Source organism: Pyrus communis, chromosome 2, assembly GCF_041283825.1.
Source record: "Pyrus communis isolate YQ-2024b chromosome 2, ASM4128382v1, whole genome shotgun sequence".
In the NCBI taxonomy this organism is placed as follows: domain Eukaryota; kingdom Viridiplantae; phylum Streptophyta; class Magnoliopsida; order Rosales; family Rosaceae; genus Pyrus; species Pyrus communis.
Genome location: NC_142566.1, coordinates 28,741,574 through 28,768,300, shown reverse-complemented (window position 1 = coordinate 28,768,300; position 26,727 = coordinate 28,741,574). Strand labels below are relative to the sequence as shown.

The 26,727-nt window shown below is 37.2% G+C and overlaps 3 protein-coding genes across 5 annotated transcripts; 1 reads left to right on the top strand and 2 right to left on the bottom strand.

Moving 5' to 3' along the window:
* Positions 1–10,370: 10,370 nt before the first annotated feature.
* Positions 10,371–13,086, bottom strand: LOC137746827 (AP2/ERF and B3 domain-containing transcription factor At1g50680-like). The gene is made up of 3 exons (XM_068486843.2): positions 12,813–13,086; positions 12,600–12,671; positions 10,371–11,596 (listed from the first exon to the last, which is right to left on the bottom strand). Exons 1-3 carry the CDS (start codon positions 13,013–13,015, stop codon positions 10,552–10,554), a joined length of 1,320 nt encoding a protein of 439 aa, XP_068342944.2. The 5' UTR covers positions 13,016–13,086; the 3' UTR covers positions 10,371–10,551.
* Positions 13,087–14,855: 1,769 nt separating this feature from the next.
* On the top strand, positions 14,856–16,472 carry LOC137748945 (uncharacterized). Of its 3 annotated transcripts, none has more exons than XM_068489134.2 (4): positions 14,856–15,016; positions 15,122–15,259; positions 15,413–15,488; positions 15,873–16,472. In XM_068489134.2, exons 1-4 carry the CDS (start codon positions 14,933–14,935, stop codon positions 15,878–15,880), a joined length of 306 nt encoding a protein of 101 aa, XP_068345235.1. In that variant the 5' UTR covers positions 14,856–14,932; the 3' UTR covers positions 15,881–16,472. The 3 variants fall into 3 exon arrangements, with proteins under 3 accessions (XP_068345235.1, XP_088546248.1, XP_068345234.2); XM_088690122.1 differs by lacking the exon at positions 15,873–16,472 and adding an exon at positions 15,596–15,766; XM_068489133.2 differs by lacking the exon at positions 15,873–16,472 and having other exon boundaries at positions 15,413–15,766.
* Positions 16,473–20,747: 4,275 nt separating this feature from the next.
* LOC137747273 (bHLH transcription factor RHL1) lies at positions 20,748–25,416 on the bottom strand. The gene is made up of 7 exons (XM_088690121.1): positions 24,675–25,416; positions 24,464–24,565; positions 24,219–24,374; positions 23,876–23,941; positions 22,718–22,783; positions 22,436–22,504; positions 20,748–21,614 (listed from the first exon to the last, which is right to left on the bottom strand). Exons 1-7 carry the CDS (start codon positions 25,215–25,217, stop codon positions 21,210–21,212), a joined length of 1,407 nt encoding a protein of 468 aa, XP_088546247.1. The 5' UTR covers positions 25,218–25,416; the 3' UTR covers positions 20,748–21,209.
* Positions 25,417–26,727: the final 1,311 nt, after the last annotated feature.

The following is a 26,727-nucleotide window of genomic DNA, read 5'->3' as shown; positions in this document are numbered from 1 at the left end:
TTACGAAAAAAGTTTCTTAAATATATTATTCGTCCATCGGGGGTTTTACCGGGGAGCATAAGAATATTTTTAGGCACCGACAAATTCTATTTCATAGGGAGTGACCGGAGTTGATTTCAGAGATGTGGTCCAATGGTCAGCCAGGGAAAAAGAGGGAGGAGGCTTAGAGATCGGGTTGTTTCAGTTTCAGTATTTGATTGAAGTATGTAGGTTGTTTCAGTTTCTAGTATAAAATTGTTGTTCTATAATCAGTTTGGGAGGGATACTCGAAACTGAAACAACAATTTTATACTCGAAACTGAAATAAACCTATATACGTCAATCAAATACTGAAACTGAAATAACCCGATCTCTAAGCCTTCTCCCTCTTCTTCCCTGGTTGACCACTGGATCAATCTCTGAAATCAACTCTGGTCACTCCCTATGAAATAGACCTTGTCGATGCCTAAAAATATTCTTATACTCCCCGGTAAAACCCCTGATGGACGAATAATATATTTAAGAAACTTTTTTTCGTAAAGAATTAAAAAGCTGCTTAATTGAGAACTTACGTAGTCATGAAACGACTTCAGCCAAGTAGTTTTCATCTATCCGTACAACTTAAACAGAAGGCTGTGGAACTGGATATAGTCGTGAACAATAAATGAACAGTTATCTCCTTTCCAAGGAGATAACTCTTCAGATGTCTTCGTCCACGGATGATCTTGTCAGTAGGCTCGTTCACCAGTTGTGTACAATTACATCTCGTACATTTCATTGGTGTCCTTCAGGAATGTCTTCACAAAGGGCCTTAACTTGGTCATCATATTCAATACATCCACTTTGAATACATCTACAAGCATCATAAGCAAAGTTAGATGATGTAAGTAATTGGCAAAAACATTACAGCATGCACAGGCATGAACACGTGATAAAGACATTCAAAGAATTGCATCAACTAAATCTAGTCAACCTAGTTTTATGTCAGAAACATGCTACTGAAACTAATGCAACAACTTTGCAACTGTTAAAAGTAGAGAGCCTCCCTCTAATCTGTAAAATTCCAACAGGACAACATATTGATCTGTAAGGTAGGCAATACTCTTCTATACTACTTACTTTAACCATGTATAACTGGAGAGGACAAACAACAACTCACTAAGAAAAGTGTATACACTACAACTGAAACACTAGATATCTTACAAAAGCATAAATACATACAAGGAAAAACATTACAAACCTTGCACAACATCTGTTTGGCTCTGCAAGTAGTCCTCTCCAGCTGTCATCTGATTCAGATCGGTGGAATAAAGCAGTGTGTGATCTAGATCCACGATCAAGTAAAGCTTATTACAGTGCAACAATTTCTTAATGCCTAATTTGTTTACCCTCTCAATTTCCTTGAAGAAGACATATTAATTAGCATGGTAAAGCCAAACACAACATAGTGGCGGAAACAAGTATTTTACTAAAACTAACTGAGCCAAAATAGTTACCCGCTTTTTTTTAGGAATACTAATGAAAAATGTTTGAAAACTTTAAATTTTAATAATAAAGACAAAATAAAAGGAAAAGTAAACAGTACCAGATTTGATTTTTTAATGTAAAAATATAATTTTTCGTTAAAATGAACAGTATTGTAGGTTTTTCGTTAAAACTTCCTTTTTTTTTTTTTTTTTTTTTTCCCTTTCTACAAACAGTGACCAACGAGTTTCCAAAGTCTTTCCAAGATTATGTACCTTCAGTATTGTAGGTTTTTCGTTAAAACTTCCTTTCTTTTTTTTTTTTCCTTTCTACAAACAGTGACCAACGAGTTTCCAAAGTCTTTCCAAGATTATGTACCTTCTTTGTACTGCAAGCAGGGTAATTGATGAGTTGTATATTAAAACCCTTTAACACCTTTCTTAATAATCTACCGACACAAACACACAAGATAGCAACAAAATGACAATGAAAGAAGGAAGAACAAGTACCTTTTAGTATCATCTCTTGGCTCCGAAGAACCATCCAGGTCTCTCTCAAGTCTCAAGAAACCGGGCAAATTCTGACTCCGATGGCGAATCACTCATCTAAAATTATTCAGTTGTGATTTATGAATACCCATATACAAATAAAATCATAGAAAATTCTTAAAAAATTTGAAAAGAAAAAGAAATCTCGCATAAAAAATTAGTACAAACGCAAACGTTCAAAGCAGCTCCACCCCATTGGGGTAGGCCGGCTCAAAGCACACAAAATAGGTCAGCCTTCAATTTTTTTCTCCAGCCCAGCCTAATAGGCTATCACCCAACCAGTTGCTAGGCCGACCCAAGCCAATCTCCTTGAAAAAGACATTGTAAGGATTCAAGATTTAAAAACGATGAATTTTGAGCTAAAAAAGAAGGATTTAGTTTGGTGTATGAACGAGGATGGATGTAGGGTTTATATGGACAAAAAAAAAGGATAAGGTTCTGGACAATGCCACGTGGCACTACGTGATTGGTTAAAAATTTAATTGAAATCTTGGGTAAATTATTGTAAACATATAGTGACACGTGGCGCGTCGAGATTAATTGAAAATCTTATTAGAAATCTATCCACAAAATAGTACATTCGGATAATGATACATAGCGTGACAACATTGGTTGAAAATCTGATCGAAATCTTGACTAAACTATTGTAAACAGATAGTGACACGTGGCGCGTCAGGATTGATTAAAAATCTTATCGGATATATATTCACAAAATAATACTTTCGGATAATGACACATGTCGTGACAAGATTGGTTAAAAATCTTATCCCAAATTAAAACTAATTTTTTTTATTTATTATTTTACAAAAAAAATTAATAATATTTTAATTGGGCTAGGTGCCACCGTATTTTGTAAGGGTGAAGATTGTTTGTGCCAGCGTAATTTTCAAAGATAAAGATGCATTTGACCAATTAATTTATCACTGTTTATTGGGTAAATTAAATAACGTATTTTTTAGGAGTAGAGTTACTCTTATCGCGAATTCAGAGGGAAGAGATTGCAGCGATTATGCGACAATGTTGAATGATGCCTTGTGGTTTTAGAGTTGCAGCGTGGGAAAATCTCTCTTGAAATTTTTGAAAATTGGGGATGAGGGAGGAAAAAATTTTCTGAGTACCCGGTACCCCAGACAGTTGATGTACCCTACAAAGGGCCACATGACACGTAGCCTTTATTTACCACCCAACCAACTTTTTGACAGGTTGCAAACAATCTGCCCATTTAATCCTAAATTTTCAGAAAATAAATTAAATAAAAACAAAAAAGAAAGTTAATAAGAAAACTGACCCAGATTCTCGTCCCGGAGTCCCCGATCTCCGCCCCAGCCCCACCCATCTGACATCTTTACACCATCGTCATAGCTTCCCCAACCTTCCTCCCCCTCCGATTCCTCACAGCTCCCCACGACAATCATCGCCGCTCGGGGTGCGGCCCAATCATGTCCTCGTGCCCTTATTGTGCGCACCTTTCTCCTGGTGCTCAAGAACTGGCGACTCTACTTCCGTCGCGAACGCCCTGCAGACCATAGAAAGACCTGGCCAACTCGACCTGGGAACCGGCGATCTGCACGGCTTAACGGAACATAGATTTTTTTAAAAAGGAAAATCAAAGAAACCAAAAATTAAAGGAGAAAAATAGCATATGTGGGGCAAATTCGTATCATGATGATGAAGCAGCATGAAAAAAGAAGATGATGGTGCCAAATCTTTAGTTGGGTGATGAAGGCTGTAGCTTCGGTGCAGGTGCTGGTGACATTTCAGTCAGAAATTGCTCTGTTGTGTTGCAGACCAAGACGGCCGGGAAGAGGGAAGAGGGAAGAGGGAAAAGAGAGGGGCGCCGGTGCAATAATATTAAAATATTAAATTTTTTTAATTCTTTAATTGTGCGTCCTGGATTCAATCGAAGGTAAAAAAAATCCAAAAAAATTATAAAAAATTACAATTGTTTTGTCAACACACTGAACACGCTTAATAAATTTACAAAATTGAATCATCTTTTCATTTGACTTCTATTTTATTTTTATTTTTATTTTTTTTAACAAACTATTATCTAGGAGTTTTGATTTTGACTTTTATTTGTTGTGATAGCAGACCAAATAGTCTTTTCATTATTTTTTGATTGATAAAGAGAATTTTATTAATGTGTAGTTTAGATTATGCTTGTTTGTAATGCTATGCTTCACTTTGTATTTAAAATGAAATTATCAGAGTTAAATATAGAGTTTTATTTTCAAAGAACAAATTTACTAAGTACACACCGACAAGATATAAAACATGAAAAATATATATTTTTCATTAATAATCGCGCTTTTACTCTTGCCCCTTCCTCTTCTTAAACAGGTGAACAGTAAGAGAAATTTCATTGACCCTCACTGACGCGGCACAAAGCTAGTAAGAGTTACTAGCATAACTCCTTATAGAACCAAAGTTACTGGAATCCACCAGTTTGATAGAAATTCTAAAGAATAATGTTGATTAATTTGCTGAAGGATTAAAAACAAAGGATAATAATCATGGCTTAAATAAGCCATTTACAACTTCCTTGGACAACTAAAAAGACTTAGGAAATTAAAACAAAAATAAATCATATTAATCGGACAAAAATCGAAAAGTCTACAATTTAATACCAACTTTAAATACTCCTTTTTTCCTTTACTTTTCCTCGTAGAAATACAGTCAAATCTTGTCCTCCATCACTTGCCCTTGCCCACCTAAAACGGGAGGACTTGCTCTTAGGTGTGGAAGGTGTGCCATAGAGACATATGGTCATACACTCGTACACTATATTTTTGTCATTTATTTCAATTCGACCAATCTTATGTCCATTTTCGTACATCGGAATCATTTCTTATTTGTTAGTTTTTATAATTTTTCAATCAAAATTTACACTGATCATACTTTCAAGAATTACTCATCTGAACATTTTTACACACAAGTCGTTACCACACCAACTACAACAACAATGACAAAAGACACGAGTAGTCGGCGAACAACAAACTTTTTATTTGTTTTCTCTTTATATTTGTAAGAACTACAAAGTAATTTTTTTTTTTTTTTTTAAGTTGAGCAATAGCATTAGTAGTTAGGTTAGAAGTTAATTGTTAGGTGAAAGGGAAATCGATGGAGATCGAACCTGCACCGAAGTACATAAACTTGAATACTTTCCAACACTATGGTAAAAAGCCATTTGCCAACGACAAAGTAAATTAAGTAAAATAGTTATTGATCACAAAAGAGAACTAATAAAAGATATCTAGCTGTTTACAGCAAATGATAAAAAAAAAATGACATTAAAAAAACTAGAGTGAGAACCCGAGATATGGTACGTAACATCCCTAGCGTCTAGAATTATTTCCTTTTGTTTGGTAATATCCACATGCCCTTGTCTTAGACTCCTCAATTGTTGCCATGTTTCATGAGCTCCTCCTCCTCCTGCAGCAACATCCCCATTGCTCCCACCGCTCGACGAAACCACCATTTCTTCACAAACACCAAACTCCCTCATCAGACCCATCGTCTCAAAATTCCCACCTGGTTCTGAAAATTCCATCTTTATCCAAGCCTCTAGGGTTTTGTCCTTTTGATTGTTTTGCACTTTGCTAAGATAGAGACTGATGCGATATTTATACGCACACAAATTAAACCCTCTTTTCGTCAAATTGTAGTATATGTATAAGTAGGGATCGTTCTGGACCGGGGATTAGGAGGGATTGCAAATCTCTTGGAAACTGACTCAAAAACGTAAAATAAAGTTTAAAACACTATACTAGACTCAAAGAATTCAAAAATACTTTAAAACATAAACTAAACAGATTCTAAGCACTAAAGAACAAGAAAGTAAAGGGGGGGTTTGATTTGACGAAATTAACTAAATTGCACAAATTGTAATTAAAGGCAAAACGTAAATATGAATGTGATGAAAATATGGATGATGGAATAGCCAAGGGGTTCTTTTCCACACATGTTACACTTGCATACAAGATTGATTCTCAGTTGGTCTTTCGATAAATTATGAAACTTAACACCCCGGGTTAATTAGGTCCGCTTAAATTAACCGTCAAGTTCTCCTTAAGTTAATGAATTGGATGGGTTAGCGCAACGCAATTCACCACATTCTCCAAAAGTCCTTTACGTGAAAAGCACAATAAAGATACAATCAAAGATCATTAAGCAATATGAAAACTATAAGTATTGACGAAGCATTCGTTACTATGGAATACGCATGAAACTTAGGCCAAGAATTCGTTTAACACGATTGTTTATAAGCAACCTCCACTACTTGTGAATATAAGTTCATAACGATTAGGTGAAATTCACTTATATTCTAGCGTCATATTTATGCATGAAAATTAAGCGCGCATTCTTAATAAACATTCATAAATAAGTTATCAATCAAACGGTTAAACAAATTGAATCCACAACTTATGAAATTCCAACGAAAGTTAATCAATTCATATTGCAAATATAAACATAGTTTCGAATCACCCCCTAGCTAAAGGGGGTTTTTAGTTCCTCATAACTTTGAAATCAAAGAAACACCTAAACATTCCAACAACTCAAACTTGAATTGTATGAACGTTTAGGCACTCTTCTCTTCCATTCCTCATACGTACAAAACAAAGAGAATTGAATTTAAACTTTGAAATCAAAGAAACACCTAAACATTCCAACAACTCAAACTTGAATTGTATAAACGTTTAGGCCCTCTTATCTTCCTCGTTGTTGTAGCACAAGGTCTAAGGTGAGGTTTGGGGGATTATGGAAATGGATGAGGAGTGGTGTAGAAGTGGAAGGGGAATGGAAAAATGGTGTTTGGATTATAAGGGAACTCACGGCAAAGAGAAGGAATGGAAGTGTTTGTGGTGTGTTGTGTATGAAATGAGATGATGCTTGAATGAATGAATGCAAGGGTATTTATAGGGGGAATGGGAGAATATGTGGGTGATTGTTTAAGAGTGAATGTGGTTGTTATGATTGAGAGTGCATGTGGATGAAATAATGATGGAAAAAGAGCTAGGTTGTTGGTGTGTGAATGCATGTGTTGAATTGGTGGTGTAATGATGAAAGAGTAAGTGCATGTGTGTGTGAATGGTGGTGCAATGATGAAAGAGTAAGTGCATGTGTGTGTGAAAGAGTAAATGCATGTGTGTGTGAATGGTGGTGTAATGATGAAAGAATAAGTGCATGTGTGTGTGAATGGTGGTGCAATGATGAAAGAGTAAGTGCATGTGTGTGTGAATGCATGTGGCTAAGGGTTGTTGATTGGGCTAGAGGTTTTGCATGGCTCAAAGGATTGTTTGATTGGGCTAGGTCCTTTGTTTTATGTCCAAAGTGCATACAAGGCTTTCAAATTCGTCCAACACTTTGGCTCCAAGCATATGCTATCCATTCCAAGCCCAATTTTGCTCCAAAATGCTCCAAAATGCATCTTTTTGCTTCCTTAGCCATATGAACCTAAAAACACACGAAAATGGTTTAAACTACTAAAACAACTATGAATTAACAACATAGATGCACGAAAACAAGCTAAGTAAGTCGTCTAAATATGCTCCTATCAGAGACCATACTTGTTCCTCAAGATAAGAAAACCTGATTCAGTATGGAATCAACAAAGATTACTATAGAGACTCGGTTTGACCTGAGCGGCAATTAATTACACTTCTAAGAGCAATATCTGCGAATTATATGCAAGCATGCACAAAATATCACAGAACTTGTCAGCTAAAAACCATTAAGAGTGCATTAACCCATTTCAGTCTAACATCCTGTAAGTTCAAGTGACCGTGAGCAAAGCTAGACACAGAAGATATCCCGCCCTTTTATTCATCAGTCTTGGATACAAACATGATACAAACATTCATCTCTTTATTTTACCAAATCAGGTTGAGAGGTTTGGCCTGGGCTCGCCACGTTGTGGTAGTTGACGGACTGGTGTCGGCCACCAAGGATGCACAAATGGAAAGAGGTGCAAACAACATATTGTCCAATTTGTAGAGACCTTTGACATCTCTCTTGTACTAGTATTGCACCTGATAACGCCTTTCTTGTTCCAGTCTCTGGTATTATCTATAACCAGATACACCAAGTCCTCGTTATTCGGGTCGAAAACCACCGCTCTAATATGATTTATATTTGGACTAATCACAACCATTTCTTCATCCCCCAAGTATACGCTCTTATAACGTCTCACACACAAACTGCCTGCTCCCCCGTGGATCATGACCGTCTGATCACCTTCCTTTGCTTCATTCACCTCCCAAATAGACAGAGTGCGAGTAGGAGAGTAGTACACGCACATCCGCGGACGCCCATCAAGCGTAACTAGGGAATCCATTAAACCGGAATCCCACTCGCCACACTCACTGAAAAAGCATTTATAATGAGTTCTAGATAAACTAGTATTATCACTGTTGTCGATCATGAACAGATCAAACCCAATAAGAAACTCTCCTCCACCGCCCAGCCAATACATCATTCTGTTGGAAGCAACGCCAATGCTCTCTCTCTACACAGGTCTCCTACCGCGAAGGCGGATGGGGATGACAAAACGAACTCCCTCCATTCACCGGTCTCCGAAAAGAAGATCTGCGCTTTGATTTCGCAGGAAACTACATCATCATCATTATCACCATCAACACTAGGATCAATTAATCTCACAACCCGGTACTTATATTCCGTATTAAGCTGGATGATGTCCCCTTGCTGATCATCTTTCCTATAGTTATAGTAGGGAAGATCGCAGGTGAACCCCACGGTTACATACTTGTAGACTTGAGGTGGGGGAGGAAGAGGAACCCACTGGACTGTGTGTGGATTGCAGATGTAGTAATCGCGCTGACTGTACTCACTTGCACAGTTGTAGGCACCTACCACAATTGGCTCTTGTTTCAAACCGTGGATACTCACAAGCCTTTTGAACAACTGAGCTAGGGGCCTAGAGGATGGCGAAACTCTATTAAGGAATTCCTCCCCTTTTATGCTGATGGCAGTACCTATTGGCTTTTTCTTACGATTCCTTTGAACACATAGGAAAAGGGGGATAAAAAGAGGATCTGACAGGAGAGTGCACCAACGCTTGGAAACCAGCTTGCATTGCGAAACGGACTTAAAACAAGGAAGTCTAAAAAGGATTTCAACTAATAAAGACTCTGGAAGATCATCAATATTTCTTGATGATGGCCTGGTTGCTGTTGGTGTTGAGAATATTTTTTGTCTTTTAGGGTGACGAATATGATCATCAGAGGCCGAGGCCGGTGGAGGTGGTGCTGCTGCTGGAGATGACTGGGTTATTGTACTGCTGTGGGGTCTTTTCCTAGCTATAATAGTATGATCAGGGCCTAGACCTCTCATGGCGACCGGCATGAATCTGATCAGATGAAAGAAAGGAGAATCGAATTGACGTGGGAGAGAAATACAAGCAAGGCTAGTCACAATTGAATCAGAGGAATGACATGTAATTTTATAGCCACTCAACGCACCATCCATATTCTTTAACCTCCTACCAATAGGAATAGGAAAAGTAATAATCCTAATCTTACAAGGATTAGGAATCCTAACCCTAATGAAAATATATTAGGAACAGAAACGGGGAAATAAATAATGGGTATTTGATATTACATACTTGCTACTTAGTTCCGCTCGTTGCTTTGCATTCCCGAAATCCGATCGTGCTCAAAAATATTTTATAAGAACAAAAATATCTTATAAGGACATGTGGCACGATACTGATGTGAGTGGTTAAAATTTTTATTGAAAATTTGAATATGGATTTTTAATAAATAATGACAGTGACGTGATATGTGTATGCTTTTTTACAGAATATGATATTATCAGAATGTTTCTTGTAATTACTATTTTGAAACTTCATAACTTATTTTGAAAATAACTTTAAATCTAATGGGTGTAAAATTTATCCTTAGTTAGCCCCACTCTTAACATTTGTGTTTTTGGAATGGTTTATTTTATTTTAGGTGAAGTATCTTTGTGCATGGTGTACTCCATTCACATTGCAAGTAGACTGGTTTTTAGAAATATGTTTTCCAAAATTTCATGGGCGCAACTAATTATCCAGAAAATCAATAATAAAAAACACAAACAAATTAATCAATCATAAGCTAAAATTTCACTATTTACAAAAATACATTAAATAAAAATATACAAATCAGTTGTGTCATCATCATCTTGACCCAATAAGTCCGTTGACTTTGCTAAGATGGAGACCATACTTATTCCTCAAGATAAAAAAACTTGATTCAGTATGGAATCAACAAAGATTACTACAAAGATTCCTACAATCTAAGGGTTTGACCTAAGCGGCAATTAATTACACTTCTAACAGCAATATATATCTGCGAATTATATGCAAGCATGCACAAAATATCACAAAACTTGTCAGCTAAAAACCATTAAGAGTACATTAATCCATTTCAGTCTAACATCCTGTAAGTTCAAAAGGACGGATGTATGTTTAGTAATCAGAACCTAATTAATCATATTCCCTGCAAAAAGCTCAAACAACAAATTCTGAGGCATTGAAGGGTGAACCATAACCCCTTCGAGGCTAATGGGCCACCTCGTTGCAGATCTCCACGCCGAAAAGCCTGAAACGTTTCTTTTGATCAGCAAGGATTCCTTCAGCTTCATTCATATTTTGGCTTACAGCTTCAAGTTTACAGTTATCATACTGGTAATTTTTAGCATCATTCTCAACCAAGCAGCTAACATCTTCGCTTTCGACGCCATCCCAGTTAACTTTAACCATGTAAAATTTTTGAGGTTCCTTGTTACCATTGTCCCCCAGTTGCTTGTACTGGCATTGGAAGAATGTAAGAATGTCTTTTGCCTTCAAATGGTGCGTCTTTACGAACCGACTCCAACCCTTGGTGAAAACAAAACTCCTGCTGCTCTTCCAATAACAGTACCGGAAAGTCCACGACCTCATCATATTATCATAAAACACTAGCTGGCTGGAGCAACTCTCGACCGTCTGACTTGTGGCTTCAGACATGCTGGGAAAGCACCGTTTGGCATTGTTAACCGGTATCACAAGTCTATTCAGCTTACCAACATCACTTGGTGTCAGCTCTTTTTGGAAAAGAAGTCGGTTCAACATCTTTCCATTTCCATTGTTATGCACCCTAGCCAAGCTGCCAAATTGGATATCACTCCTCAAACTCTCCCTTGCAGCGCGACTCTTTCGATATTCTAAGAACTGGGCCTGGTAGGAACCATCCTTGATCATTCTCAACACAGCTTCTTTAGAGTACTGATTTTGAAAGTGTGGCTCTTCAAAGGTGAATTTGGTCCATGGAAAGTTGCGATGGCAATCGCAACCACGAAGCTTGATTGCAGCGCTATCATAAGCCATAGCTGCTTCGTTCTCAGAGCTGAACGTGCCAAGCCAAACCCTTTCGTGATTGGCATATATCTGGGCACCCCAATGCCCATTTGGCTGCTCAACAACTCCCTTGAACCTTTTCGATACACGCCTACTAGCACCATCTGCTGAGTCATTCGTAGCAAGGCTTGGACCGCAAACTTCTCCGGTCTTACATTTCACTCCTTTGTTTGAGACCGTGCTTGACATGCCCTCTTCCATAACGCTTCTGCAGTAATAACTAATAGGAAATTTTCAAAACAGAAGGCAAAAAATTTATGAACGAATTATTAATGTTAATAATTAATTAGCACAATTTTATGTTCACTAATTAGCTCACATTGAGGGTCTTTGTGATAAGATAAGACTCCAGAATTGAATGGACTGTATAAAAGTATTGGTAGAAGAGTAAACAGATAAAAAAAATTTGAAAAAATTAAAGCCTTTCTCATTTTTCTTTTGGATTGAAAAAGATCATATATTGATTGAGCATCCAAAACAGACAATCTCATCTTGTAAATTTCATATTAAATAGCTTACTTTAAAAAAAGAAAAACAGTGACACAAAAACTTAAATTATGAAAACTAGTTTTGATTAGGAAGAAGTACATAATAGTAAAAAGCTATAGTAATTGTTCCTTCTTAACAAGTCAACCAAAAAAAGGAGAATTCTCGCGGCACTCATCACTTATTAACACCGATTTACATCAAGGACTCGAAAATTATATATAGTTACTACTTTCGCACCAAAAGAAAAAAAAAATCTCATAGCACACGTCATTTATTAACACGTAAACAATTTATGAAATCTTCTTCAACGACTCAAATTTAGTATCAAATCAATTTCTCGTAAATAAAATCCAAGTCCAGAAAAAAAAAAAAAAAAAAAAAAAAGATAGAATCTCTAGCAAGCGTCGCTTATTAACACGTAAAAAATTTACGCTAAGGATTCGAAAAGTATCTGTAAGTACTGCACCTTCATAACAATTCAAAAAAATAAAAGAGAGAGAATCTCATAACACGCGTCGCTTATTAGCACGTAAACAATTTACGAAATTTTCTTCAATGACTCAAATTCATTATCAAAATCAATTTCTCATAAATAAAATTCAAGTTCTTCACCATCAACTAGTAATTACCAGGGCAGTTTCGCAAATGAAAACCATTAGTGAAAGAAACAATTAAATAAAACTACATGAAGTGAAATCTTTTAAGTAGATAACGACTGTTACCTCGACGAGTAACCCGCTGCAAATAAATGGAAGCAGCAAAACTGTTGCTCCTCCTGAAGCTCAAACAAGTTCCTCTCAGAGAAACAAAACAAAAACCAACAACATATATAGAAGAACATCAAAAACTCTATTTGGGCCAGCCTAGATAAAGCTAACACAAACCCTAGCTGTTTAATACATTCATTCGCCTTGGAAAAAAAGAAAAAATCTTACCCAAAAAAGGGCAGTAAATCAGAATCCAGGAAAATCTGGCAGTTGTAAAAGGTAATTAATGGCACCAGAAAAAGTTTATAAATTTCTGTCCATATTTGGCACTGCGCTGTGACCCACAAGGGCTTACGTTTCCTCTTTCCACCTCCAGATTTCACAACAAAACCCGGATTTGAGTTGAAACCGGAAAATTTGGCTGTCATCATCAATGCACCCAAACAAAAGAAAATCCAATCAGCAAGTTCAAATCGTTCCGAATACGAAAGAAATTGGGTAATGTTAGGAAAATTAAATTTAGAGACAAAGTTTGAAAACTAAAGAACATGAAAATTGACGATTGGTTTATTACTTAAATGTCGGTAAACGTGCTTATTTTTATTGGTGACACATCATTTAGTTTGCAAATTTAGTCTTTAGATTTAGTCTCCCTATCATTACTCAAAAAACATTAATTAGGGTAATGTTAAGGAGACTGAGTTTATAAACTAAATTTGCAAACTAAATGAAGTGTCACTAATTGTAATGAGCACATTTATTAACGCTTAAGTAATAAATTAATCATCAACTTCCATGTCTTTTAATTTTCAAAATTTAGTTTTCAAATTTTGTCTCTCTAGCATTACCCCGTTAATTATTGTCTACGTTTTGAAGAAAATAATACTTTCTGATGGTGTGGCAGACATGGCCAAGCAATTGGCTAAAAGGGTGTGCTCCGTTTTTTTAGTGTGTCTGGAACACGGGCTGTTGCGCCATTATACAAGTATCCCTTTATTTTTATAATGACATATAGCATATATGTCTGTACTTCGGACACATTGAAAAATCTCTCGTTTGCATGGTATGTATAGTATATATTATTTAATTAATTATTATGATACATATATTTATGATATCTATGTATCAAACTATTTGGGCATTAATTTGTTTCTTTTTGTATCGTAATCCTTCTGTCATCCCCTTTTTGTATGGTAATCCTTCTTCTGTCATGTCCCAAAAGAGGAGAAAAGGGAATGTCGGAGGGTGTGCCAGCGAAAATGAAAAAAAAAATAAAAAACAAAACAATTGCTTGAAAAAAATAGAGATATATATAGGGGACAAATAAATAAATAAAATGCAATGCTTATTTTCTTGTAGCTATGTAGGCGGAAGAGAGATAGAGAGAGAGTGCGAGGAGGAACACAGAAAGGATGGAAATGGAGAGCAGCGTAGGTGGGCGGTGGGCGGCTGACAGAAAGAGAACTGAGCACGCATCACCATTCAACTCACTGCGTACTAGTCCAGTCTACTACTCTCCCTTATCCATTCAACTCACTTCATACAGCAGCTTATATTTTTAGTCTTCTGTTTATAGCTGACTACACTGTCTATCTTCTTCCTCAACTAACATACCTACTCCCCACTCTACTCTAGCTAAAGTTTATTTTGTATAGAAGGGATTCGTAGCTCAACTTGTCAAGAGCATGTACCATCGAATATGAGGTCACAAATAAAATGTTCGCCTTATATAAATTAAGGTGTGTTTTTTTTATATGTAATCAATATAAGAAATTAGATATCGATTCCATTTACTATGTGCTTATCAATTTTATGAGAATCAAAACACAAATAATATATCTGAGATGGGACTTTGAACCTAGAACATCTTTCTAACATTGGAACGAAGAGCACTACTAGACTAAGACCTAGTTGATCATTTTCCTAACAACTACGATGAAAATAGGTGACATGTACGTAACTGTTGCAAAGAAGTTGTCATCATTTTTAACACATTGGTGGTGTTGGTACTCAAAGAATGTACCAAGCAACAAGATAAACTTAACACATTGGTGGTGTTGGTACTCAAAGAAAGTGTAGACTAATATACATCCACTCCATTTGCACTCGTAGTGTGAACAAGTTTCCACATATAAACCTATGTTCTGAACCATGGGCCCTATTGTCTAGAGGCCCATACAATCAAAGTCCAATCAAGTCGGTCCACGACTACTGCGGCTTAAACACCCAACCCGGCCCAACGTGGCCTACTCACCCATACGCGCCATCGGATCTTGCGGAGCAGTCCTCTCCGACTAACAGCAACCGAATCAAAGATTCAGAGCTCTCTCTCTTCTGATTTCGAATCAATGGCCAAGGAAGCTTACGCCGCACGAAACCCAGATGAGGTTCACACAGACGTGCTCTCCAATGCGAGACAAGCTTGCTATAAGGTCCTATTCTGCTCTCAACCTCTCTCCTCCATTCTTTCTCTTCTGAAATGTAAATGTCAAGGACTGAAATTTGGGGTTTAATCTGCAACTTGATGTTCTTGAAAGGCTCGGGACGCTTTCTATGCGTGTGTGGAGAAAGAATCGGACAAGAAGCAGACCGAAATCGCATCGAAGGGCCTGTTGTACGCAGCAGAATGCAAAGCTTCGAGGGAGGAGTTTGTCAAACACTGCCGTACTTCTTGGGTTAAATCTGAAATCCCCAATTCTAAAGTTTCAATTTTTAGTTCACATTGTGGGATTTTGGGTTTCATGGAGCTCAAAGTTTTTGTTTTTATTTATTGAATTTTTGTTATATATTTAGTTTTAATCTCTTGAGGGGTTTTGGAAATGGTTTAGGTGAAGCATTTTGATGCGCTCTACTGCAAGAACAAGAGTCTGAAGAGGCTTTTGGATGATAAGGATTCGAGGAGAGGTCCGTTGTCACTTCCACAGCCTTACACTTTCAAGCCTACCGCCACTAGTTAAAACTTTTCATGTCAATTTTGGTTGAATAAATCAGTTTAATGTGTTGTTGTACAGCAATAGTAATGTGGGATTAATGCCTAGAGCTTGCTTCTTACGGGTAAAAGATTCGTATGAAGAAAATGAGTATCGGTTTCTGACTCCATTTTCGTGGATCACATGTCAAATGCTTACTGAATACATTTACGTACATCTGCACTTATGTTTTATAACGATACTGCTATGATACTCTGCTTTGTTTCGACTCATACTTTGGCGGGAATGGGTTTACGTTTTACATAAAACTTAGCATACCTATAATTGCAGTGAATGGAACGTTTATCCATTTTGGCAGGGGTATAAAGCTTGACTTGGCCCCTGAAGACTGAAGGAATCATCCTGATCGGTTCCTGGGTTCTTGTTCAATTCATTATCCGGTGGGAGGCGGAGATCTATACTGGTTTTGAGGCTTGCAGAGGGGTGGTACCACTTTTGGAAGTTGTCAGTTTTTGGTGTCCATTTATGTTTGAATAAGAAACATTGGAGAAGAAAGGTGTCTATACCTGCCGAAATGTGCTTTTCGCACAATTTTATTTTGTATTAATTTGAATGCTTACGTAGTTGTAATACTTCCCTGTGGTTCTTAAGTTTGGTGTTCTTTACACACCTAAGACATCTAGGCAATCGGAAGAATGAAATAGGTAGCATGTGGTCAATCCCGGTGTTCTGATCGATGGTAGCCATGGAGAGAATGTAGAGAATTCCAGAGCTTAGTCAATATGAGAAGCTGAGGATTTTCGGAGCCAAAACAGTCAGTAAACTGGTTATGATAAGAAAACTTCAATTTGTTTACAGGTTTTTGAGACTTGAAACTGGAGTGGAGATGCTTTGCTTAGTTTCTCAGTAGGGAAACTGGATGATGTGATTAGGAATGCAGTAGAAAATCCTTGATACATTCCTTCTGTTTTTCCGGTTTTTTGCATGACAGGGTTTAGATCTCGATTTCTCGAGCTAGAGATCATGTGCTTGATGGATTCGATTCTTACCTATTGAATGTGATATTTTTTACATCTGCATTTGGAATGAGTTTGTGAAACTGCAGATCGTGCTTCTTGTTAGCGACAGTTGATACAAGCATATCGAATTCAGTGTTGTAGGTTCCTGACATGTTCTTTTTAGCTCTGGAACCACATTTCATAGGTTTGAAGAATCCTGCAAGTTCAGAGAGTTTGCTTGTATTGTTCCCCTCAAATTTGGACACAATTTTGTGAAAAAAATCGCAAAACCAACACGATTAGGTCGTTTAGTAACTTGTTGAATTTGAACTAATCAAAATCAATTGGTTCTGGGATTGAATTGAATTCGGAGCAGTTTTGTTCAGATATGATATCCGCGATCTGATGAAGGCTGCACTTGCAGATGAGTGCCACCTTTCTTTATATGAAGGAATTTCATCTCAGTTTTTCTCTTTTCTAAGTATAAGAAAAACGTCGGTAAGGTTGCGCAATTAGGAAAGCTCTCATAGTAAGTGGAACCACCAAAAGGTCGGACGTGATTAAAATACATGAGGTTTTACGCTTCTGTGAAAAATACTTTACAGATGATGTGGTCGGGTACCCTATCAAATTTTTATAATCTTTGTCCTTTGCCTTGGCTGTCATATCTCTATGCACTGCAATCGCATTTTCTGAATAGAACAATTCAGGGAAAATCGTTTCTGAGTTTTTTAGTCTTGAAAAGGAACCATTAATCTTCATTAAGTGCAAATAAAAATATTGAGAAATTTCTCAATGTACCCAGAACACGCAGCGGTATGTCATAATAATTTTAGCCGTTAGATAAAAATCTAACGGTCCACGAACACTGGTCAGAGGATCCCGACCAGTTGCCTCGGAGAGGATCCAAATCCTTCTTATTAGTTATATTTATGAACTGTATAATCATCCTGAAATCATTAGTGTGCAATCTCTTTGACTAGCTCAGTGGAGTTATGGGCAAAAATAGATCAATAATAACAAAAACAATGTAATAATACTTATAAACCCTAAACCACAGTGAGGTGGTTCAATTGTTGAAGACAAATTTCAAGATTGTATTTCATGCGGTAAGTTTTGGGTTTGATTGTTGACTCTAATGAATCACACGATGATGGCAGTGAGATGAAATGCTTCTTTGAATTTTTCTTCCGAAAAGATAGATTGTCGTGGTGAAGTCACTATCATTTTTTTAAAAAAAATTTAAATAAACCCTAAAAAAATATTAGGGATTTAGAAATGGAGGGTCAATGGGTGAATGATGGGGTGGTGAAGAATTGACAAAAAGTAGTGGACTACATGTCTCTTAATATTCCCATGTGCATCATTCATGTATGAAATATTGAAAAAATAATGCGAAGAAGAATTTGTAAATTGAATATTTTGGGCAGATCTCGGAAGATCAAGCGTGAAAACTCTTTGATACCAATATCAACCTCCAAATCAATATGCCGGCTGTGGGCATGCATCTCTGTCGCTCTCGGTCTCGTCATATTAATAAAAAAAATAAAAAAAAGATAGAAGATGAAAACGAGAGCATGAAAATTACTATTCTTTTTTAAAGAGCTTGATGTGAGAGCAATGAGTCCTTACAACTTGAGAGATTCTTACGTTTGGAGGAAGATTTATAAATTATGACTAGACATGATGAACGATAATGAAATAAAATTATATACTCAATAATTTTTGAATAACTAGATTAGTCATAACTAAGTATCAAAGTCATAAAAAATATATGATGCTCTCGTCATACGAGTCAAACTTCATATCACTTCCAACTACATGTAAACAAATTATACTGAATCAAGACGAATTGATAAAGTGGTATAAAAGAACATGTTATCTTGAACCTCTTCTTTTTTTTTTTTTTTTTTTTTTTTTTTAATATTAGTTTTGTTTCATTAGTCATGGTGCCTTCTAACCTAACGATAATTAATAAATAATCAATACAAGTCTTTTGAATTTTGATTTAACTAACATAGGATAATAGAATAAAGAAGTAAGTAAAGGGTAATATAATATGTGTTTTTTTAATAAGAAGGGGACGTGGCTTCGCCACAATAATCTATTTTTTCGAGAGTCGGGAGGACTCACATAAATATTTGACTCTTTTTCTGACTACTATCGTGTTATTCACTAGTGTCAGATATCAAATTCAAGATGTCCCGTGTGAAACATAGGCCTCAAATTCGTCCCAATTATTAAACCGCCATGTGATGGTTAATATAATGTGTGTTGTCCCTTGCCTTTTGTCAACAATGTATACCACCTCAACTCTACGAATCACCCGAACGCAACTCTTTCTAATCACATATGATAACATGATTACGAATCGATTTGGTTTTGAACCGTCAAGTAATTATATGTAGGGGTGGGCACGGTGCGGTTCGGTGCGGTTCCACCCCTAAATTGGAACCGGAACCGAAATATATTAACGGTTCGATTCGGTGCGGTTCCACTTAAATTTATGACTAGAACATTACGGTTCGGTCTACACCGGTTCCGATTCGGTTCTTGCCGGTTTACGGTTCCTAATAATAAATTATTTGAACACTAAATCATTATGCATTCAAATACATCTTCTAAAACTGATTACATAAAGTTGCATACAACACATCTTTTTTAATGCAAATGTCTTTGGTAGTGGCATCAAGTCAACAAAAAGAGAAAACTAAAATACATATGCACTGGTCAATCAGTCAACAAACAAAAAAATGATGAAACAAATTGCAAGTTTTCAGACTTCAGAGAGCAAGCAAGAAGCAGCAGCTCCTGTACACAATTTTTCAACCTATTTTTCAACCTATTATACCATGACATGTGTGTGTATATATAATTTATTTATTATTAATAAAACGGTTCGGTTCGGTTCGGCCGGTTCTTGGTCATTCGAAACCGGAACCGGAACCGGTTTGAACGGTTCGGTTCGGTTTTTCACTCAAAGTTGACTTTTCCGGTCAACACGGTTTTTTTCGATTTTTTTTCTTACGGTTCGATGCGGTTTTACGGTTTGGCGGTTTTTATGCCCACCCCTAATTATATGTGCAGTGGTTCATTAAGTTTGTTTTGTTTGTTTGTTAAATTTCTTATGCTCCAAGTACTAGAGAGTTGACATGGAGAAAAACTTCAGTATTTTAACCTAATTATATGCGTCGTCAGACTATCCTTATAAAGGAATGAAACTTTTTTGTATTTAAGCACGATTTAGTAAGTAAGAGTACAATTTATCAATGTACATAATTTCACATGTTGAATGAGTATTTGACCAATCATGTAATCAGACTATTCTATTGAAACATTACGTTCAGATAGTCAAATATTGTTAAAATCATAAAGAATGTTCGGACTCCTATAATAACTTATCATTTACGTTTCGAGTTAAAAATCATCCACATAAATAAGGAGAAAATTGTTTACTCAAGAGAAGAGAAGAAAAATTCATACATGCAAAAGAAGGGTAAAATCTGAGTCCAAGTTGTCAAGCAATCATCATCGCAACGATTGAAGGAGATCAAATTTTGTGTATAATGACTATTCAAATTTGAAGGGATTAGAAAGATGGGATGAAACAACCAGAGTTAGGTACCACTTAAACCTAACATCCAAGAGACTGATGGATCCTTCCAAGTTCCAATAACTAAAAACAAAATTAGAGTTCATGGGTGGGTAAGTTGCATTGATGATTTTTTAATGGCAAATTGTATATTTTTTTATAGGCAAATCACAGTTTAATATGTAGCTAGAGAAATTTTCTCTAACATATAAAAGAGCAAACCATAATTTTGGTCATGTTGTCCAATCAATTTTAGGTACAACTAGTGTATTAAGTCAACTTTCACATTAAACAAGAACGTAAAGTCATGTAAAACAAAACTCTCATACTTTTGTAAAACGTATACACACCTCTTGCCAAGCTTTTCTTTAAATTGTCATACACAAAGTGTTTAGGCTTACCAAGTGAAATGTCTTTGTCGTAAAATGGAGGAAAAATATAACACTCAGTTGACCTAAAATCTAAAAGAAGTTTCAACAAACAAAACCCGAAAAAGAAAAAGTCATCAAAGCTTAGCCTAACTGCTGCCTACTCCTTTTCTATAAAATACTCCTCCTTAATAATTCTCTCATCATTATTAAACCCTAATCATTTCATTACCAACCTATAATCATGATTTTTCAAGATAAACATGCTCGATAACTTTGAAATATGAAATATCTCGAAACATACCAGAAATTCACAAGTACATTGGAGGAGAATCGAGATCCAGACCTTTGGTTTATGCAAGGTAAGCTAATGTGATGAGTAGTTCATATCTCATAGTCTTTGAACTTCGGACACAAAAACCCTGAGAGAATCTCAATTCATTGCGAACCAAATTACACTAGAAAATAATAATTTTCTTCAGATATAACAACAAAAGAAAAGATTAAATCCAGGGTAAAAAACAAAGAGACCCCAAAAACATCTTTTTGTTAAAAAGGGGTTTTATAGGGGATCTGGTGGTGTGGTTGAGTTAGCTTTTAGCCAAAGTCTACGCAAATACGGCGTCGTTGGAAAAGCACCATCCTTGATGCCTTATTTTCGTAGACTTTAGAAGGCCTTGGAGTCCACGTCACTATGTGTGTAAAGGTCAGTCGACGATCGACGACGGCGTCGTCAGTCAGGGCTTGGAGACGGAGGTGGCGTCCTTGACGGAACCGTCAACCCCACCGTTACCCATGGTGGCTGACTGGACGGTCAGCACGGACATGCTGGGAGAGGAGGGCCCGTCACCACCGTTGGACGGGACAACTTGGTGGTTGTTGCTGTTGTTGTGGAGGAGGGGGTTCCTGGAGTGACATGTGGCGCTGGAGATGGCGGTGGCCAACGAAATCGGCATGAGGCAGAGGCCTTTTCCCTGGAGGTACTGCATGGCGGAGCCCATGTCTTCCTTCATGAGCTTGGCGACTTGGTGTTCCGTCACCGTCATGCTGTTGTCGTTAGATGAGGAGGCCGTTTGGTTGCCGTTTGAGCTCCGTCCGCGCGTCCCGCCGTTGGCACTGGCTTGGATACAATCATCGCCACCCTACAGCGACGACCAAAAATTAAAATATTAGTTGATTTTTTTCTTAAGGGTGTGAAAAGGAAGGACAAAGGCGAAAGGAGAAAGAGGAATCTGATAAAGTGGCACGCGTGCTTCTTTTCTTTTGTCGTTTTGTACGAAGGATAATTCGGGGGTTGGCTGGGTACACTGCTGGGTGTAGGGTGGGTGAAAATGTAGAGAGATTTTTTAATGTGACCTGTATACGGATGGTACATTACGTGTCTCTATACAAATTATGAGATATGCGTGCTAAAAAGTTAATAACTTAAAAAATAAAAAATTTCACGACTTTTATTAAAACACGTGGTATACCACTTGTGTTTTCGTCGCTATAAAAAATTTCTCAAAAATGTGGTGGTGTTGGTGGGTTTCTGCTTGGCCAAGACATGTATCCTAGCAGTTTGCAAAATGTTCTAATCCAAGGACATTCGTCAATTTTCATTAATATTTTGCACGAAATCGACACTCCCATAACACATTGTGAAAATTTGATGGATTTCGTACATGAAAGTGTTAAGAGCAACGAATGTCCTCGTCTTGCAATTTGCAAACTACAATATCTCAAATCAATGCAATTGAAAATATAGAAACGAAAATGGCAAAAGACTTAATTCACATAGGTACGTCTTTGTCTACTACCTAAGTCAATAACGCAATGTCATATGTTTAAGTTTTCTCATATAACAGCTGTGCGTTATTAGTTTAGAATACATCACAGAAGTGTATTTGGTGTAGATAAGTCGAGATTTCAAAAATATATATAATGGTATATTATGGGTGGGTTTATTTTGAATTGAATTTACCTCAGAGGACATATCAGCAACAAGGGGAGCAACAGCACCTGCACCGCCCAACCTGCTCATGCTCAGAACCTACATATTGTGGTGTGCCCAAAAAGCTCAATGCCAGTCAGTAAACATAACTAATTAACAAATTAATTACTTAATTATCATATCCAGATTCTAATCTAGCAAACAATATCAAGTCAACCACCAGGGAATCTCTCTTTTTTGCTTTAATTAATCAATAATTATACACTTATGAGCACATAAAATAATAAGTTACTTAAAAGATGAGAGCAGTACCTTGACTTGGAGCTGGAGGAATTTTACATAATCGATTATCTCATCCAGCATTGAAGCCTTGTCTGTCTGTCATTCCAAAACCCACATCCAATTCATTAAATTATTAGATCCCATCTCATATGGAAAACATATATGTATACATATACACACACATGGCATATAGAAATATACTATACTAGTTTTAAACAACCGATAGCGCGAGTGGTTTAAATTGTTAGTTGTTAGGAAGGGAGGGGACTCGTGGGGATCGAATCCGAACCAGAGTACATAAGCATGATTAACTTCCGTCTTTGCGGTAAAGCACCATATGCACCCTAAACTGGTTTTACACATACTTAAAAGTAGTTACTTGCGACCCAATAAGTATATGGTTAAGCTACAAGAATATAGGCTTCGCCATGACAGTCTACCGTTTTGGAGGTTGGGAAGGCTCAAAAGGACATTTCAGCTTTACTTGTTCACCATTACGTGATTCAACAGCATCAGAAATCAAACCCAGGACGTGCCGCATGGAACACAAGCATGGAATTCATCCCAAACCACTAAATCGTCCCACGGCGGTTTTACTTAAATCATTAGATTAATTAGATTAAAAAATTATTAATACTAATATTTTCTTGAGTCAATATTAAATAATACAAGAATGCAAGTCTAACTAACTAGTAAAGTTTCCAATACTCCATTAGTCCATTATTAGCCTAACCAATCGGCATCTGGGTCGTCTGGAGTACCCCTTTTTCTCCTTTCTTTTTGCACACGGAAGGATTAATTACCAATTTTTTTTTTTCAAAACAAAACCTCCATACTGAATGGAAGACGAACGCCTGTCTACCGGACGAGAAATTTACCTACACTCGCTTTTTAAGCATGACGATATTCTAAGCTAATAACACACTATAGGTCTATAATATATTTTTACTTTTTTCACCGTATAATTACTTTGATAGACCGACATAGTGACATATTAACGATTTGTTATGCGTTAGATATTTTATACTCAATCTCAATTGTTTATTTTTTTCGTATCACTTAATGCTACTTAGCATTAAAGAAAAATTGCTAACAATGAAACGCAAATAATTACACTGTTTAATCTGGATTAACAGACTATGATTGAGAAGTAATTAATTGGTTAATTAATTAATTGAACTAAATTACCTTGTTGGCATTGGGAACGAGCTCTTGCAGAGCCTTCATTCTCTCTGCAATTCTCTCTCTCCGTAACTGCAAGTGCAACCCCATTTCAGTCAGACACAGAATAACTGACGAATAGAAACAAGGGAATTTTAACCAAACGTTAACGAAAAATTATATTTTTATATTAAAAGATCAATCATGATATTATTTATTTTCCTCTTTATTTTATTTTTATCATTAAAACTCAAAGTTTTCAAACCAATTTCATTAGTTTTTTTTTTTTTAAGAAACAAACAAAGAATTGCAGCCGTTTCTGTTTCGTTGCGCAGATAACAACAAAAAAACAACATTGACTGAAACGCACTCTTTCGGCTATGCTGTGTGGGTCAGTGGCTTGACCTCTTCTCGCCCTGACTCTAGGCCTGGGTTGGGCCGGCGCTGCCCCAGCCGAGCCACCCGCCGGAGCTAGGTTCACCGCCGCCCCTGCACCTCCGTAGTTCTGCGCTTGTAGCTGACCTCCCTGTGCATAATTATCAATCCGAATTAAAACAAATCGTGCTTAATTAAATTAAGAATAATAATTAAATAAAATTAAGAGCATGGGCGTGCCTGAGGGTGGTGAAAATTTGGAGACCGAGAATTAGCAGCTCCATGCAGTGATGCACCGAAGCCATTGAACAGGGATTGAACAGAAGAAGCCCCATCACCGCCCTGTAAAATAACGTATTTACATTTATGCCACTCCATTAGTTCGCCATTGTAAATTTACATTTATGCCGTCAGTTACTCCAGACGCAGAGAGATGGAGAGAGATACTCACCACTTGATTGGGGGATTTGAAGGAGGAGCCGTCGCCGACGTCGTTGTTGGAGCGCTCAAAGTCGCCGTTGTTTCCCAAAGACAATCCCCTGGGACCAAAGCCGGAGTCGGCGGCGCCTGATCTGGACATCATGAGCTGGTGCTGGAGCATCATGGCGGCAGCAGCTGCGGCTGATGCGGAGGCGGACTTGTTAGCGCCGGAACCGGCGCTGATCTGCTGGCTGCGAAACTTGGCGGCGAGGGTGGCGGAGTCGTCGTAGGAGAAGACGACATTGTCGGGGTTGGAGGAGAGCGGAGGCGGGGCATCGTCGGCGGCAGAGGCCCAGGAGGGGCCGAGGGTGGAGAGCATTTGCTCGAGGAAGTCATCGTGGGTGGCGGAGTCGAAGTGGGATGCGGAGGGGGTTGGAATTTGATGATGCATCTGGGAGTGCGAGTGTGGTTGTTGTTGGAGGTGGTGGTGGTCTTGGAGGGAGAGTTGGGAGGAGGAGGCTGAGGAGTTCAATAAGGAGTTCATTTCCTGCATTTCTCTGCTACAAGGCTGCATATATATACACACACATACAATCAATATATATATATATATATATATATAAATACTATATAGACAGATGACTAGAGATGATTAGGTGGAGATTAATCAAATTTGGGGAGGATTAATTAATTAGATTTGGGGGGTTTATAGTGGAATTATTGGAGGAGGAGGGAAGGGCGAAAGCGTTTGGGAATGGCGGTTTTTGGTGGAGGGAGGGGGGAGGGGGGGTGAGGAAATTATAAATAGGAAAAGAAAAAAAAAATAACGGTGACGAGTGTGAGTGTGTGTGTTTTGCGTGGGTGGGGCCCATTCTCACCCGTCAAACGCGTTTAGCATACTCTTTTGGTCAGACACTAGAGTAGAGATACCTGAGAGTACCACATCCACATTAGTACTGTCCTGTATGCGTTTTATGCGTTTAGCTCATGGCCGCACGTCCGTCTCATTTTACTTGAATTTGAATTGAGAAAAGTTAAGGGAAATCTCTTAAGAACGGGTTTAACTCAAGCATCGTGTTCGTCTTTTTTCACTTGAATTTGAACTAAGAAATGTTTAAGTATAATTTTTTAATAGTGAGACTTTCTATGTACCATCTGTCATCTTACAGTTTAACTTAAATTATCGTGCTGACATTATAAAATATTGTGCAAAAAATATGATGTGTTAAAGAGTCAATGGAGAATTCCACTTTTCAATAAACGGTTACCATGGAAACAACCAAATTGATTAGTTATGTGACCAATACACAATGTGTTTAGAAGTTCATGCGCTATAGAACTTGCCACTAAAAACTAGCTTAAACTGGCTTGTTAGTGAACGTGCTTAAAAACTCTTGTTTGGTGGGTTGGATGTGGTTGCGCCTTAGAGATAGAATTGGATTGAAATGGACTTGTAAGACATGACTTATAATCTATGTATAATGATTAGATAACCCACTTTATTATAAATTCATAACACATCATGTCTAAGTCTTATTCGTCTAACATTATGACATAACAAACAAAAAACTTGGCTCAAGTCCATTTTAATTGATCACAATATGTCCCACCTAGCCTATCAAACAAGCCACTCCAAGATATGTTGTTTTTCATGAACAATTGAATCCTAACTCAATGTATTTAACGTTGGGTAAAAGATTCGCTCAAACTGTTCAAAACAAGCAAATCGAACCAAGTTGATGGTTCGATTCGGTTTTGTCAGTGACTACTAAAATTACCATATGAAGTCCACTTTGATTCTCTTAATTTCTTACAAAGGAAAATTAATTAAACCAAACGTAAGCCAATCACTAAATGAATTGATTTATTTCCGTTCATGTCTTCTACATTACTAGTTTAGGGTCTAAACCGAATCAAATTGAACTCTTGAAAACATTATTCCAATTACATTATGGACTCTAAAACAAGTAAAACCAAATCGCGTCCATCCTCAATTGTAACTTGAATCTAATATTGTGCGTGTTATTGTAATTTTTGTTTTAATATTTTTCTTAGTGTAGATAACTCAATTGTGCTAGTTACTC